This window comes from Apteryx rowi, unplaced genomic scaffold, assembly GCF_003343035.1.
Source record: "Apteryx rowi isolate R43461 unplaced genomic scaffold, aptRow1 scaffold_9, whole genome shotgun sequence".
Lineage (NCBI taxonomy): Eukaryota > Metazoa > Chordata > Aves > Apterygiformes > Apterygidae > Apteryx > Apteryx rowi.
The window spans coordinates 784,055-795,415 of NW_020451204.1; the positions used below are offsets into that span (position 1 = coordinate 784,055).

Here is an 11,361-nt window from a genome sequence, read left to right on the forward strand (position 1 = left end):
ACATACTGGATTCTAATAAATCTTTAGACATTCAGAATTAGGGAAAGACGAAATCTATAAAAAGCTACTAGTGATCTCATGATGTCACTGGAAAACACTGTTTACAGGAAGAAAATGCACAATGTCATGAGTTCACTGTTCTAATTCTAAAGTCCCTCAGTTCCGGGAATGCTTTCGCTGCTGAAATGTTGTGCAGTTCTCGGGCAAAGGAGGGCTGAGAAGCACAAGCAACAGTGGGAGAAGATGAGACAGACAGYGAGGAAGGTACACAACAGTGAGGTTTCTAACTCTTAACAAAACACTGATTTGATCTCCTTCTCTGGAGATATTCAAAACCCGCCTGGACGTGTTCCTGTACAACGTGCTCTAGGTGACCCTGCTTGAGCAGGGGGGTTGGAGTAGATGAGCTCCAGAGGTCCCTTCCAACCTCAACCATTCCATGATTTTCATGAACTACTGCCATTGAAGTATCAGCCTTCTCTTAAAGTAACTTCAGGCTGAGCTATYGACACACAAGTTGCATACTGCGGTTGCTGCAGCTTTACCCATCTCCTGTGAACTATGCATTTGATGTCTCTGGAAAACACAACTGACTGTGGTGGCATTTAAAGCCTCTGTGCCTCAAACACATTCAGACCCAGACWCTCACAGCCTGCTTTTGGAATAAAAAACAGTAGTAGTATAAGAGCCTCGGGATGTTTTGTGAAAGCTACACTGTAGTTTCCAATTATGCTCAAGTGATACATTTTAATAGCTACCTTCTTCAGTGAAATAAAAGTTTCCATTTATGCTAACTTTGATGTGATAATAGGGAGGAAAAGTGCATGTTAGCACTCTCCCATTACTATTTTACCAGCTCAAAAAAGTCTGATGGAACACAGGTTTTAATCACAACAGAGATCAAGAGCAAACAAACATTCATTTCAGAAAAGCCATAATTAGGGAGAAGAAAGGAAAGAGGCATCATCACCAAAAACACTTGGCCTTCAACAGTGTTAGGTCTCAGGCCAACAAACAAGTGACTTTAAATGGGATAAATTTGTGTAGTGAATAAATACAAGCCAATTGAAGAATTTATTGCAGATTGTGCAGAACAAGTGGGTATTCAGGGAGGATTAAAAACATTTTTTTAATCAATATAAACAGATTTTCAGGAACAACTCTTCTTTCAGATGCCTCCTTAAAACCCATCCTTCTCTGGTGTGAAGAGACAGGTTCTTTGCTCCTGTCTCTGCTACAGAAACCTCTTGCTGCCTGACCTCATCCCATGCAGGCTGCAGCCAAGGGCATCATGTCATGTTACATCTCTCTAGAGTGACTGTAGGCTGCCAAAAAGGGACACCTTACTTCCTTTCTCCCACCCACAGGTGCCTGCCCTGGCCCTGCAAGCTGAATTCAGCAGTCTCACCACCTCAGGATAAGGTGGCCGACCTACTGTAAGACTTCACTTTTTTGGGCACTGGTTCAATGGAAAACCCACTACCCCATTTGCCCTGCAACCACAGTGTCAAGAACGGCCACAACGACTGCAGCGGGACTGGAGCTGATTTGGGGAACCAGGACCACCTCTTTGGCAGCAGTCCACAACTGCAGCAGCTTTGAGAAAACACAAAGCTGGACTCAGGTCCTCTCCAACCCTTGCTGCTCTGGCCAAGCTCCTCTGCCAGCCCCATCCAGGGATCACACCAGACAGAAGCTGCTTTTCCTTGCTTTCTCCTTTTTACCTCAGATTGCAAACTTCAGACCGCCTATTGCTCAGGGGCTTAACGTGACACCACCCTTGTTGCCATGAGTTCACAAATTAACATCTCTTTCTGTCTTCTACCCATATCTTATCCACATAAAAACTCTAGTTTCTTTTGATCCTTCTATACAAAGTCAGCCAGCTAATTGGCATCAGTCCCCTTTGAATAACTACTGAGAACTGACGGTTATAATCAAAATATTCACAARTACATGAATACGTACAATCAACTCTGAGCCTCTCCCACAACTCATCTCAAAGTGACATTTGTCTCTTCTTCAGAGCCACACTTTCTTTACAGGTCTGAGACCCCTGGTGCTGAGCAAGTGCCAACGGATTGCAGAATGAGAAGAACACTGCATTTGAGTCATAGGATCACTGGTTGCAAAGAGAGCTGTGGTTCTGCACTGCCAGGCATGATACACAGATGCTAGGGAAGGGGAGCATGAGGTAGATCTTAAACAGGACATGTGACTTGACAGCCCGTTTCTGTCCTCCAAAGCCCAGCACAGCAGTACTCCAGCCCCGTGTGACTGCTGCTTCTGCAAAAAGAAAGCTGCAAAATGTTTCTAGATATTGGAGAGAATAGTTGACTCTGGAAAAAGATAAAAAAGATTTTGCAAGCTCCAAGCTTGGCTGGGGCTAGAGGGTGTGTCTTTTCCCAGCAAGGCGCTGGGCCTTCCCTGCTGGAGGGAGCTCCTTTCCAAAGCCAGCCTCCACACTTGCTCCTGCAGCTTGTATGCAAGGTACAAGCCAAGGTTAGGTATCATGTCTGGGGTGAGAGAGAGCACTCACTGTTTTCTTTTATTTGTGTGTGTTACCTCAGAAGAGATAACATGCCCTTGAGCTGCCAGCTTCACCTGGCTTCACCTCCAGACATTAGATTAACTCTGAAGCTGGGAACAAGATTACAGAGTAAACAAAATCCAAAACAAGGTTTCTTTATCTGTCCCAGAAGCCCACCTGCAATTTCTTTGCCATGTTCTAGCTGCTAGAGCTGAGGACATGAGGTTCATCAAAACACTCACCCAGCAACTGGTAAAGCATGCTGATTCTGGGTCAGAAACCAGCTGGCGGCAGAGTGAATATCTTCTCAGTAAATCCATTCTTCCATCTGCCTCAGGCCTGCCTTGCTTTGGGCACACTCTCTAGCCTCCTCTCCCTCTGTTTAACAGAGCAATTACCTCTCCCATTCATACTTTAAACCTGATTCACATCGTCATTCAGGAGTTAGTGGCATTGCTGATGGGGGGGAAGTGATGGAGGGAAAATTATAAGATATTAAGATGTTAACAGCAGCCCACAGCCCATAACTATCATAGGAAATATTCACTGTTCATAACTGGATGAAGTCATTGTCTCCAGCATGCTATCAACTGTCTCCTCCCCTTTTAGACACAGCTTTGTGGGATTATACAGACAAGAGGCTGACTACAAATACTCTGTTCAAACCACATCCCTTCACACCTCCCTGGCCACATATCCCTCTTCTGGAAGAGTTAGGAATCTCTAACATCACAGAAGCGAAACTTGATGCTTTATACAAAAGTTAAACTAATGCTTAAAAAAAATCTCACTAAAACAGCAGATTTGAGAATGCGCAGAAATGCTGCGGCCATGAGAGTCTAAGGGTACAAGCAAGGCAGCGCCTGGAAGAGCACACGTCTAATAAAGGATATTACCTCGCCCTCAAACATTGCCGAATGTATTTAGTGCATCCACAGACCCTTTCAGTCAGAGGCCTCAACCCTGCAACTGGAGCTGCGTTTCTGCCTGTAGAGATATTTGACTAAAATCAGACTGGTGGGCAGAGGACTCCTCCTCTAGGGTCAGATTACAGGGCTGGAGACAAAGGGCTTTTTCATGCCTGCGCACACACTTGCAAGAGTTAAGGCGAATCAACTGGAGGGAGGAAAGGAGGGGAAGTCACTGTGCATATGTTTAAATATATTTAAGTTCTGGTGCAGAAGTGCTTGCTTAGAGAGCAGGGGTCTTTGTTTTAAGTGCTCTGTGTGGTTCTCCAGGAAGCCCAGCTGAATCCAATCCCTGACCTCCTGTTTTTTCTGCTCAGAAGAGCTCTTCCCAGCTGGCTGGGTAGTCCACAYGCAGCTCTTGCCTGCCATAGCCCGGAGACCCAGCTACAGATCCTGCCTGTGACAGGTGGTTAGATGCGATCACAACTGACAGGGAGAAAATCACCCACTATCCCATACCGGCTCTATACAAGGTTAGGCTGATTTAGTGCTCAGGAACTGACCCCTACAGCACGACCACTCAGAAATAAGAGGCGAGTTTGCATATTTGAAGTAGTTTAAAAAATTACTGCTTCCAGTTGCTTATTCTCTCCCTCTACCCTAAGTTGCCACTTCTCCAACAGAACTGAAGGGACCAAACTATTTAAATTAAATGTTATTAGTGGTTTGCAGCAAGCTGGCCGGCCCTGCACTACTGGACTGGCAAAACCACAGCAAGCAGGTCAAGGGAAGATATTCAGTATTTGTGAGACCTCATGAGGGCATTGGGTCCAGTTTTGAGCCTCCCAGTACAAGAAATATCAAAAACTGGAGCAAGTCCAGTCAAGGGCTACCAAAATGGTCTTGGGACTGCAACACAGTATGAAAGAGGAGAGGCTGAGAGTGGGTTTGCTGGGGGAAGAGAACGTGAAGAGAGGATCTGATTTCTGTCTACAACTACCTAAAAGGGGTGGGGAGAGAGAAGACGGAGAGAGGTYGTCTTGGGCACTCACAGCCAAAGAAAAAGAGGTAACAGGCACAAGTTGTAGCACAGAAAATTCTTGTCTAATAAGTAAGTTTTTCAAAATAAGTTTGATCAAACTCTGGAACAGGGACCCAGAGAGAYGGAGAAATCTCCATCCTTGGAGGTATTTGAAACTCACCTGGACAAGTCCCTGAGCAAACTGACCTAAGTCTGAAGTTGCTTTGAGCAAGGGTTGGACTAGAGATCTCCAGATTTCCCTTACTAATTAAACTTTTCTATTATTCTGCAAACAAGCCTCAAGTCAGTGACTTCTTGAACTGTTCTACTTACATCARAAGACCACATCTAGGTGCTGAGCTGGCATCATTTTGCCTGTGAGAAAGTCTCCGGATGAAGGTTTAATACATCCGTGTCTTATCTGCGTCAACTTCTTTCAGTTTTATCGTAATTCTGCTGAGCCTCTCTACACAGACAAGCCTCACAAAGGAATGCACGACCATCCCACAAGCAACCAGCGTGTTTCATCACCTCACCGAGCCACCGAAGCCTTTAATTACATTACGCTTTTCAACTGTGGTAATTACGGACCTACAAGATGATCCTGCAGCGTGTTTCTATGAAAACATTTATTTTTAAAGTTCATTAAAACATTCTGCCATCCAGGACACACCGTGTTTACTAAAGCCAGCCATTATGAAAACTGAGCGCATTGATGTTTAACTTGCTTTGATTTAGGCCATCAAATAAAGAACATCCATTSCAGCCTCTGGGGAATATCACCAGGTCTCAAAACGAGGCACTGCCCAAGTCCCCTTTCTCCCATCCATTCCCAGGACACAGATGAGGCCAAAGAAAGGCAAGAGCATCTCTGGCCACTACAACCCAGGCAGTGAAAAGCAGCTTCCAGGCTGGGCTRTAAAGGATTGCAATCTCCCAGTTGGTACAAAGAACTACAGCAGTAAAGAAAAGACCCTGATTGCATCTCGGGGAGAACCTCAGCTCACATACAGCATTTAGAGGTAGAAACTGGGGTTCAACAGGACAAARCTAGAACTGAAGGATTTATATTTTTCTGATACACTACAGATCACTACACTTAGAAGGCCTGAAGGCAGACTGCAGCTGCACAGAAAAATGAACAGGGGAATATATATTTGTGTGTAAGGGTCAGAAGTTTTATAGATGTGCTCCCTTCTCCTGTCCTAAGCCAGCTGACAACCACTATCCTAATTTAACAGCTTAGGGCATCCACATATCCAAGCCCACCATCTCCAGAGCTGGGACTGTTTCCCTGACAGCCCTGCACTTTCCATACCACCAGCATGAGTGGAGAAGCCATTTCCTAACCCCAAGGGCAACCGAAAACACAAGCCACCTCTAATCAATCTGGGTTTGTCTAGATGTGAGTCAGCAGGAGATGGGGCATTCAGGGGTCAACTGCTGATAGGGCAGGATCCGTTTATAAACGGAACCAGGTATCGTTATTGGGGTCAACACAGATAAACTGAGCTTCTGGTTAACTCAAGAAGTAACAGTTTCCTTCACAGGCTGGTCTTGGGAAAGGTCTCAAAGTCCGACACATCAGAATGACTACAATAGACGGCACACCGAGGCAATTAAAAATCAGAGTAAAAGCCAGGGCTGACCCTGAAGTCGAAGCAGGTCTCCCCACCTCAGGGGAGCGCACCGATCAGGCATTACGGCCCACAGAGATCCTGAGGACCAAGCTGGCAGTGGCCAAGGGGGACCTGCCCAGTCTGGCCCTCCCTGCTGGACAGCCTCAGGCTCCTGGTTTTATTGACATCCGCTCCCCGCTCCCCACTCCCCCCTGCCAGCTGAGTTCCAGGGATCAGTGCTTGATATGGGTGACAAGGGGAGCCCARTCCCCTCGGATGTGGAGCAGCACGATAAGAGGGACTGGAGAGGRGAGAAGACATTCCAGCCCCAAATTGCACTGATGCCCACCCTAGGAAGCAGAGAGGACCCTCTCCTCTTTCCCCCCAAAGAGGTGGGGGCTGCAGGCAGCCGGGGGATACCCTCACAAGCAATGGGAAAGAAGGGAAGTCTTCGCATGAAAACCCAAGGGTAGTTTTGCACCCTGGGGTGGAGATGGGACCAGCCATCTTCCCCATTAAGGGATGGGGCAGGCAGGGGATCCCCTGCAGTCTACAGACCACCCCTCTCCTCTACACACACACACTTACAGGATAGGAACAGGCAAGGGACCTCCCCACTCCCTTTATGGGGTAGTCAGAGATCCTCTAAATCCATGAACAAGCCTCCCTTAYAGGATAGGGGTTGCTTACAGCCTAGAGAGTGTCCTCTTATAAGATAGGGGGGCAAGGAGTCCCCTACAGCCTAGGGGTGTCCCCCCCCTTATAAAACAGGAGGGCAACAGGTCCCCTACAGTCAGCAGGACCCCCTCCTTTAAAAGACAGGAGGATGAGGAGTTCCCTATGGCCTGCAGGGGTGGGTCGTTCTTATAAGATAAAGGGGTAAGCAGACCCCTATAGCCTGRGGGGGGGCCCTTATAAGACAGGGGGAAGGATGGTGCCCTTTATGAGACAGACCAGCAAGGGTCCCCCCCTTTATAAGGCAGGAGGGTCCCCAACTGCCTGAGGGAAGGTCCCTTCTTAGGGGATACACAAGGGGCAGAGGGAGCMCCGCGGCCACCGGCCTGACGCGGCGACGGGGAGGGATCGCGGCTCCTACCGGCTGCAGGAGGCGGCCCCGCCGGGGGTGCTGTCCGCCGGCGGCGGCGAGCGGCTGGCGCGGGCCCCGGCACTGACCCTGCCCCGTCTCCGCCGAGGGGGCTTCGGGGCCGCGGGCTCAGCCTCCATGGGGACACCACACGTTGCGCCGGGAGCGGGCAAACACCGGTCGCGCCGCTTCCGCTCGGCGGGTAATGGCGGCGGCGGCAGCAGCGACCGGGGGGTTTGAAAATGGCGGCGGCAGCGGCGGCGGCCAATCAGCGCCGCGGGAGGGGCGCGTTGCTAGGAGACGCGGGGCGGGGCGGGGCGAGCGAGGCGGGAGGGGCGGCGGCGGCGGGTGGCGCAGCGCCCCCTGGTGCCGCGCGCTGCGGCGGCGGTTGCGGAGGAGCCCGGCGGCGGGGCCGTGTGGGGGGGGGACGGAACTGAGGCACGGAGCCGTCGCGCCCGGCCGCGGTCCGGCTCTCCCCGGCCTTGCCCGGGGCTGCGGCCCCTTTTCCGCTGCCCCCCGCCCTTCCCCTCAGCCTTTTCTCCTCAGCGAGCACGGAGCCGGCGCCCCGCTGCCTCACGCAGGGCTGCCGCCGCCGCCGCCCTCGTCCCCTCGAAATCAACCGAAACGGCTGAAACAGCCTCAAATCTCAAAAGCGTACCTCAGAAATCGCCTCGGGTCATGAAAAAGTCCCTCCGGAGCGGCCCCCCCCTCAAAAAACCCCCAAAAAATCGGCCCTGAAAAGCCACCAGGATCCCCCCCCACCCCATTTTGGATTAAGTGGGACTTCGAGCAAGGCGTCCAGACGCGCTCGGCTGTTGGCTGGAAACGTGTCCCTTTTGGGCAAAATCTCRGTTTTCCTCCATTTCAGCCCTTGCAACGTGCAGATAGTGGCTGTTGGGGCGGGGGATGGACGGACAGACAGGGTCTTTCCCCTCATGTGGCAGCAGCCCCAAAGTTTCCAACCATTAGACTGGTCCTAGGAGAGAGGGAGGGTCGTGATTCACCCTTGCKTAGGAATTGGGATGGGAGGAYCCACACTGGAGTGCAAGTCTGCCTYCAGACTAGACAGTTTTGGCCCAAAGACCTCCCTTTAAGGGTGCTGGCACCCCGGGCAGCTGTGCTGGAACGTCCTTTTACGGTTTATCGCATTCGTTTCAGCGCACGTTGGTCTCAACTTCTGTGCAGCAGTTGGACTAAATGCTTTGAAACCCATAAAAAAAATCCTACATATATACAAGGCATTTCGCTAACTTGGCTGTATTTGAGTAATAAATCAGAAATGGATTCTTCAGAGATACTGAAAAAAAGCCTAGCTTTTGAAGTAGAAGCCGCAGCTTGAWTCAGAAAAAGTAGATATCCCCCCTTTAAGCTGAAATACAGGAGGCTGCCAAAGGGTTAAACATAACCATATGCTAGACAAAGATTTGAAGGCTTTAGAAAGAAGTTGTACTTGTATTTTGAAATGTACCACTGGAATGGGAAGAAGAGCAAGCATACCCAATGCACCAGGCTTACTCTCAGCAGAGTATTTTGCTATGCCAGAATAGTCAGACTTAGCACTGATACTATGCCAAAGCTAGGAGAATTAATTCTGCTTATGCTATTCCAATGCAGACTTCATGTGACAAAACTGTGAAGTTTCTATTTTTGTTCAAACCTAAACAGTTCAGCGAATTGTGTTGCCCCGCTTGGTATTTCATTTATATTGGCTTATAGTCACTGATAGGCACTCATATGCTTCATGGCCACCAGCCAGATTGTTCCCTTCTTGACAGTCCTTCTCCACAGCTTTGTCCTCTGCCCCAGAGAGACCTCCTTGCTCCACATCCGTCACGCCACACCACATACCAGTCACAGAGGCCTCTTTCACGTACATCATGTTGAACGCATGATCAGCTGGACCGTGGTTCCTGTAGCAGCCCTCCACAAACTGGTGTGTTCTCCTGGCACTGGAGAGCTCCTGGTCTTTCAGGACCTCCTGTTTTTTGCATTCTGCAATGGCCACAGTCACATCCCTGGGCACTGTGTTCCCCCAGTACAGTAGGCAGCAGGCCATGGACTTGTCAGATGACTTTTTCATCTGGTTGGAGAATTCAGCACTGATCCTGGTGATCTCTGGCATGGGAAAGTGCTTGTGGCAGGCCTTCTCCACTGAGGCTATAGGTGTGTAGGTCATGAAGGTGAAGCATATCCAGGGATGGGGTCACCAGGTTGGTCTGTCTTGTTGAAGTCAATACTGAAGGCACTGTTAAACCACAAGGATGCAATGGGAGGGGACAACACATGTCCCATCAGTGGGTACAAGTGGGATGCTGGGTGTCTAGGTTGTGGTTGCTGATGCTGTAGATGGCTTTGTTCTCCTGTGCATCCTGAGTGCTCCAGGGTGGGGTGGGAGGTCAGCTTGGAGCTGTATGTGGAAGCTGGCAGGTCTCCCTGTCTGCAGAGAGATCTGCAGGGCTGCAGCTTGGATCTGGATGAAGAGTTAAAGAAAAAGGAAGGGACTCACAGCCTGGTCTAAGCCATGGAAGACCAGGAACCCTTGCAGGATCCACACTGTTCTGCCGGCAGTGGGAGAAGAGAGCTGTGGGAGACTGCTACAGATGAATATTCAATCCAAATGTAAAATTTTCAAGGCCACACTTCATTAGAAGCCAATCACTATTGTATTGAGCTGTGGCCAGACAGGGAAGGGGAACATACCCTGAAATATGAACTCAAGCAGAGTCATATCTGCCTTCTTATCCACCTCTGTCACATCCACCTGTCTTTGCTTTTCAGTTATACGTTCAAGACACAGAAAGTCTCCATCCATCTGTACACAGTGCAAGTGTGATGGAAGTCAGACCTGCCTCCACTGCACCCATCATGCTTTGTTTGCCATAAGTCTTGTCAAGTAGTGCCCAACTCCAGCATTTCTTTCCCAGGGGAGTAGCAATCCCAGACTTTAGGTAGCATCTTCCTTCCCACTGACAAACTCCTCACTGTGGAAGAACAGTGGACAGCAATCTGAAGTTCACCTGTAGTGAAGGATGTTCGCTGGAGATCTTGGTAAAAGAGGGAGAGCAGAGAGAAGTAGATTGAAAATCAGAGTCACTCTTGCCTTTTTCTAGAAGGGACTTAAGTTGTTACGTTGTTACATTAGATGAATTTAAATTACAGCGGCTTCCCTACTACTCTACTCAGTAACTCACATCTGCGGTAGTCACAGGATCTGCTGAACAGTGAAAGAAAAAGGGAACCTCAAAGCCTGGGCCACATCTCGAAAGAGATGAAGAACCTCTCGTTGTGAGCCACAGGTCTCCTACTACAAACATTTAGGAAAGGTGAGAAGCCAATCCAGCTAAGGGATCCTCTTCAGACCTCTTGGGAAGGAGGTTGTGTTCCTTCTTCCGTTAGATTTCCACCAGGTTTTGGTATTTCTCCAGTGACTGTGGGCTCTGGGGCAGGGTGGATGCTCTGGACAGCCACTTCCCCAGTCAACTTTCACTAAAGAAGGGTACAGAGGAGCTTGTTCATTTGCTTGGTTACGGGAATGATGCTCTGTGGTTGGATCCCATGTGTGAGGCTGTACTGAATTGTTCATCTACACACCAGCCTGCCTGGCAGAGATAGAAATGCATAACCCCTGGGGAGGACTAGGAAAGAAGAAAACCAAGAAGCTCTACGAAAGAAATCTGTTCACAGTTTCAGTTCCACCCAAGAGGCAGTAGCAACAGCAACGATTTCATCAGAGGAGCCGGAGGCTGCACGGGAAAAACCCTCCTCATGGAGTCTCCAGTAGTGGCGTGACACTAAGGAGATCTGCCTCTAACACATTCCTCCCTTGCTCTACTGTACGGCAGCACGTATCAGGCTGGAGACATCATGCCCAAGGGAAGCCCCAACTTATTATCACAGTTGCGTGGGCAGCTGAGGGCTAGCACTGGGCTGGAAGGATACATCACTCTGCTAATCAGCACATGAGCAAGAGTCTTCAGCTAGACACTCCAGCCTCACCCAATGTCTTCTTCTGGCTTACACATGAGACTTATCAGCTGTGTAGCCCTGATAACTGCTACTTGTGCAGTTTATACACTCACCAGAGCTGGAATTTTAATAAATATAAGTGGATTTAGGATGCTACGCAAAGATACAGTCTCAGAGACAGACATGAAGGTCCACACTGGTAGGCACAACCAGGCTTCCTTCTGAAGGTCAGG

At 49.3% G+C, this 11,361-nt stretch overlaps 1 protein-coding gene across 1 annotated transcript in view; it reads right to left on the reverse strand.

Annotated features, from left to right (window-relative positions):
- Window positions 1–9,338, reverse strand: part of NET1 (neuroepithelial cell transforming 1) — a 55,818-nt gene extending 46,480 nt beyond the window's left edge. Inside the window, exon 1 of the mRNA XM_026091112.1 lies at window positions 8,893–9,338. Coding sequence (XP_025946897.1) covers window positions 8,893–9,338 — 446 coding nt within the window. The remainder of the gene's footprint in view (window positions 1–8,892) is intronic.
- Window positions 9,339–11,361: the final 2,023 nt, after the last annotated feature.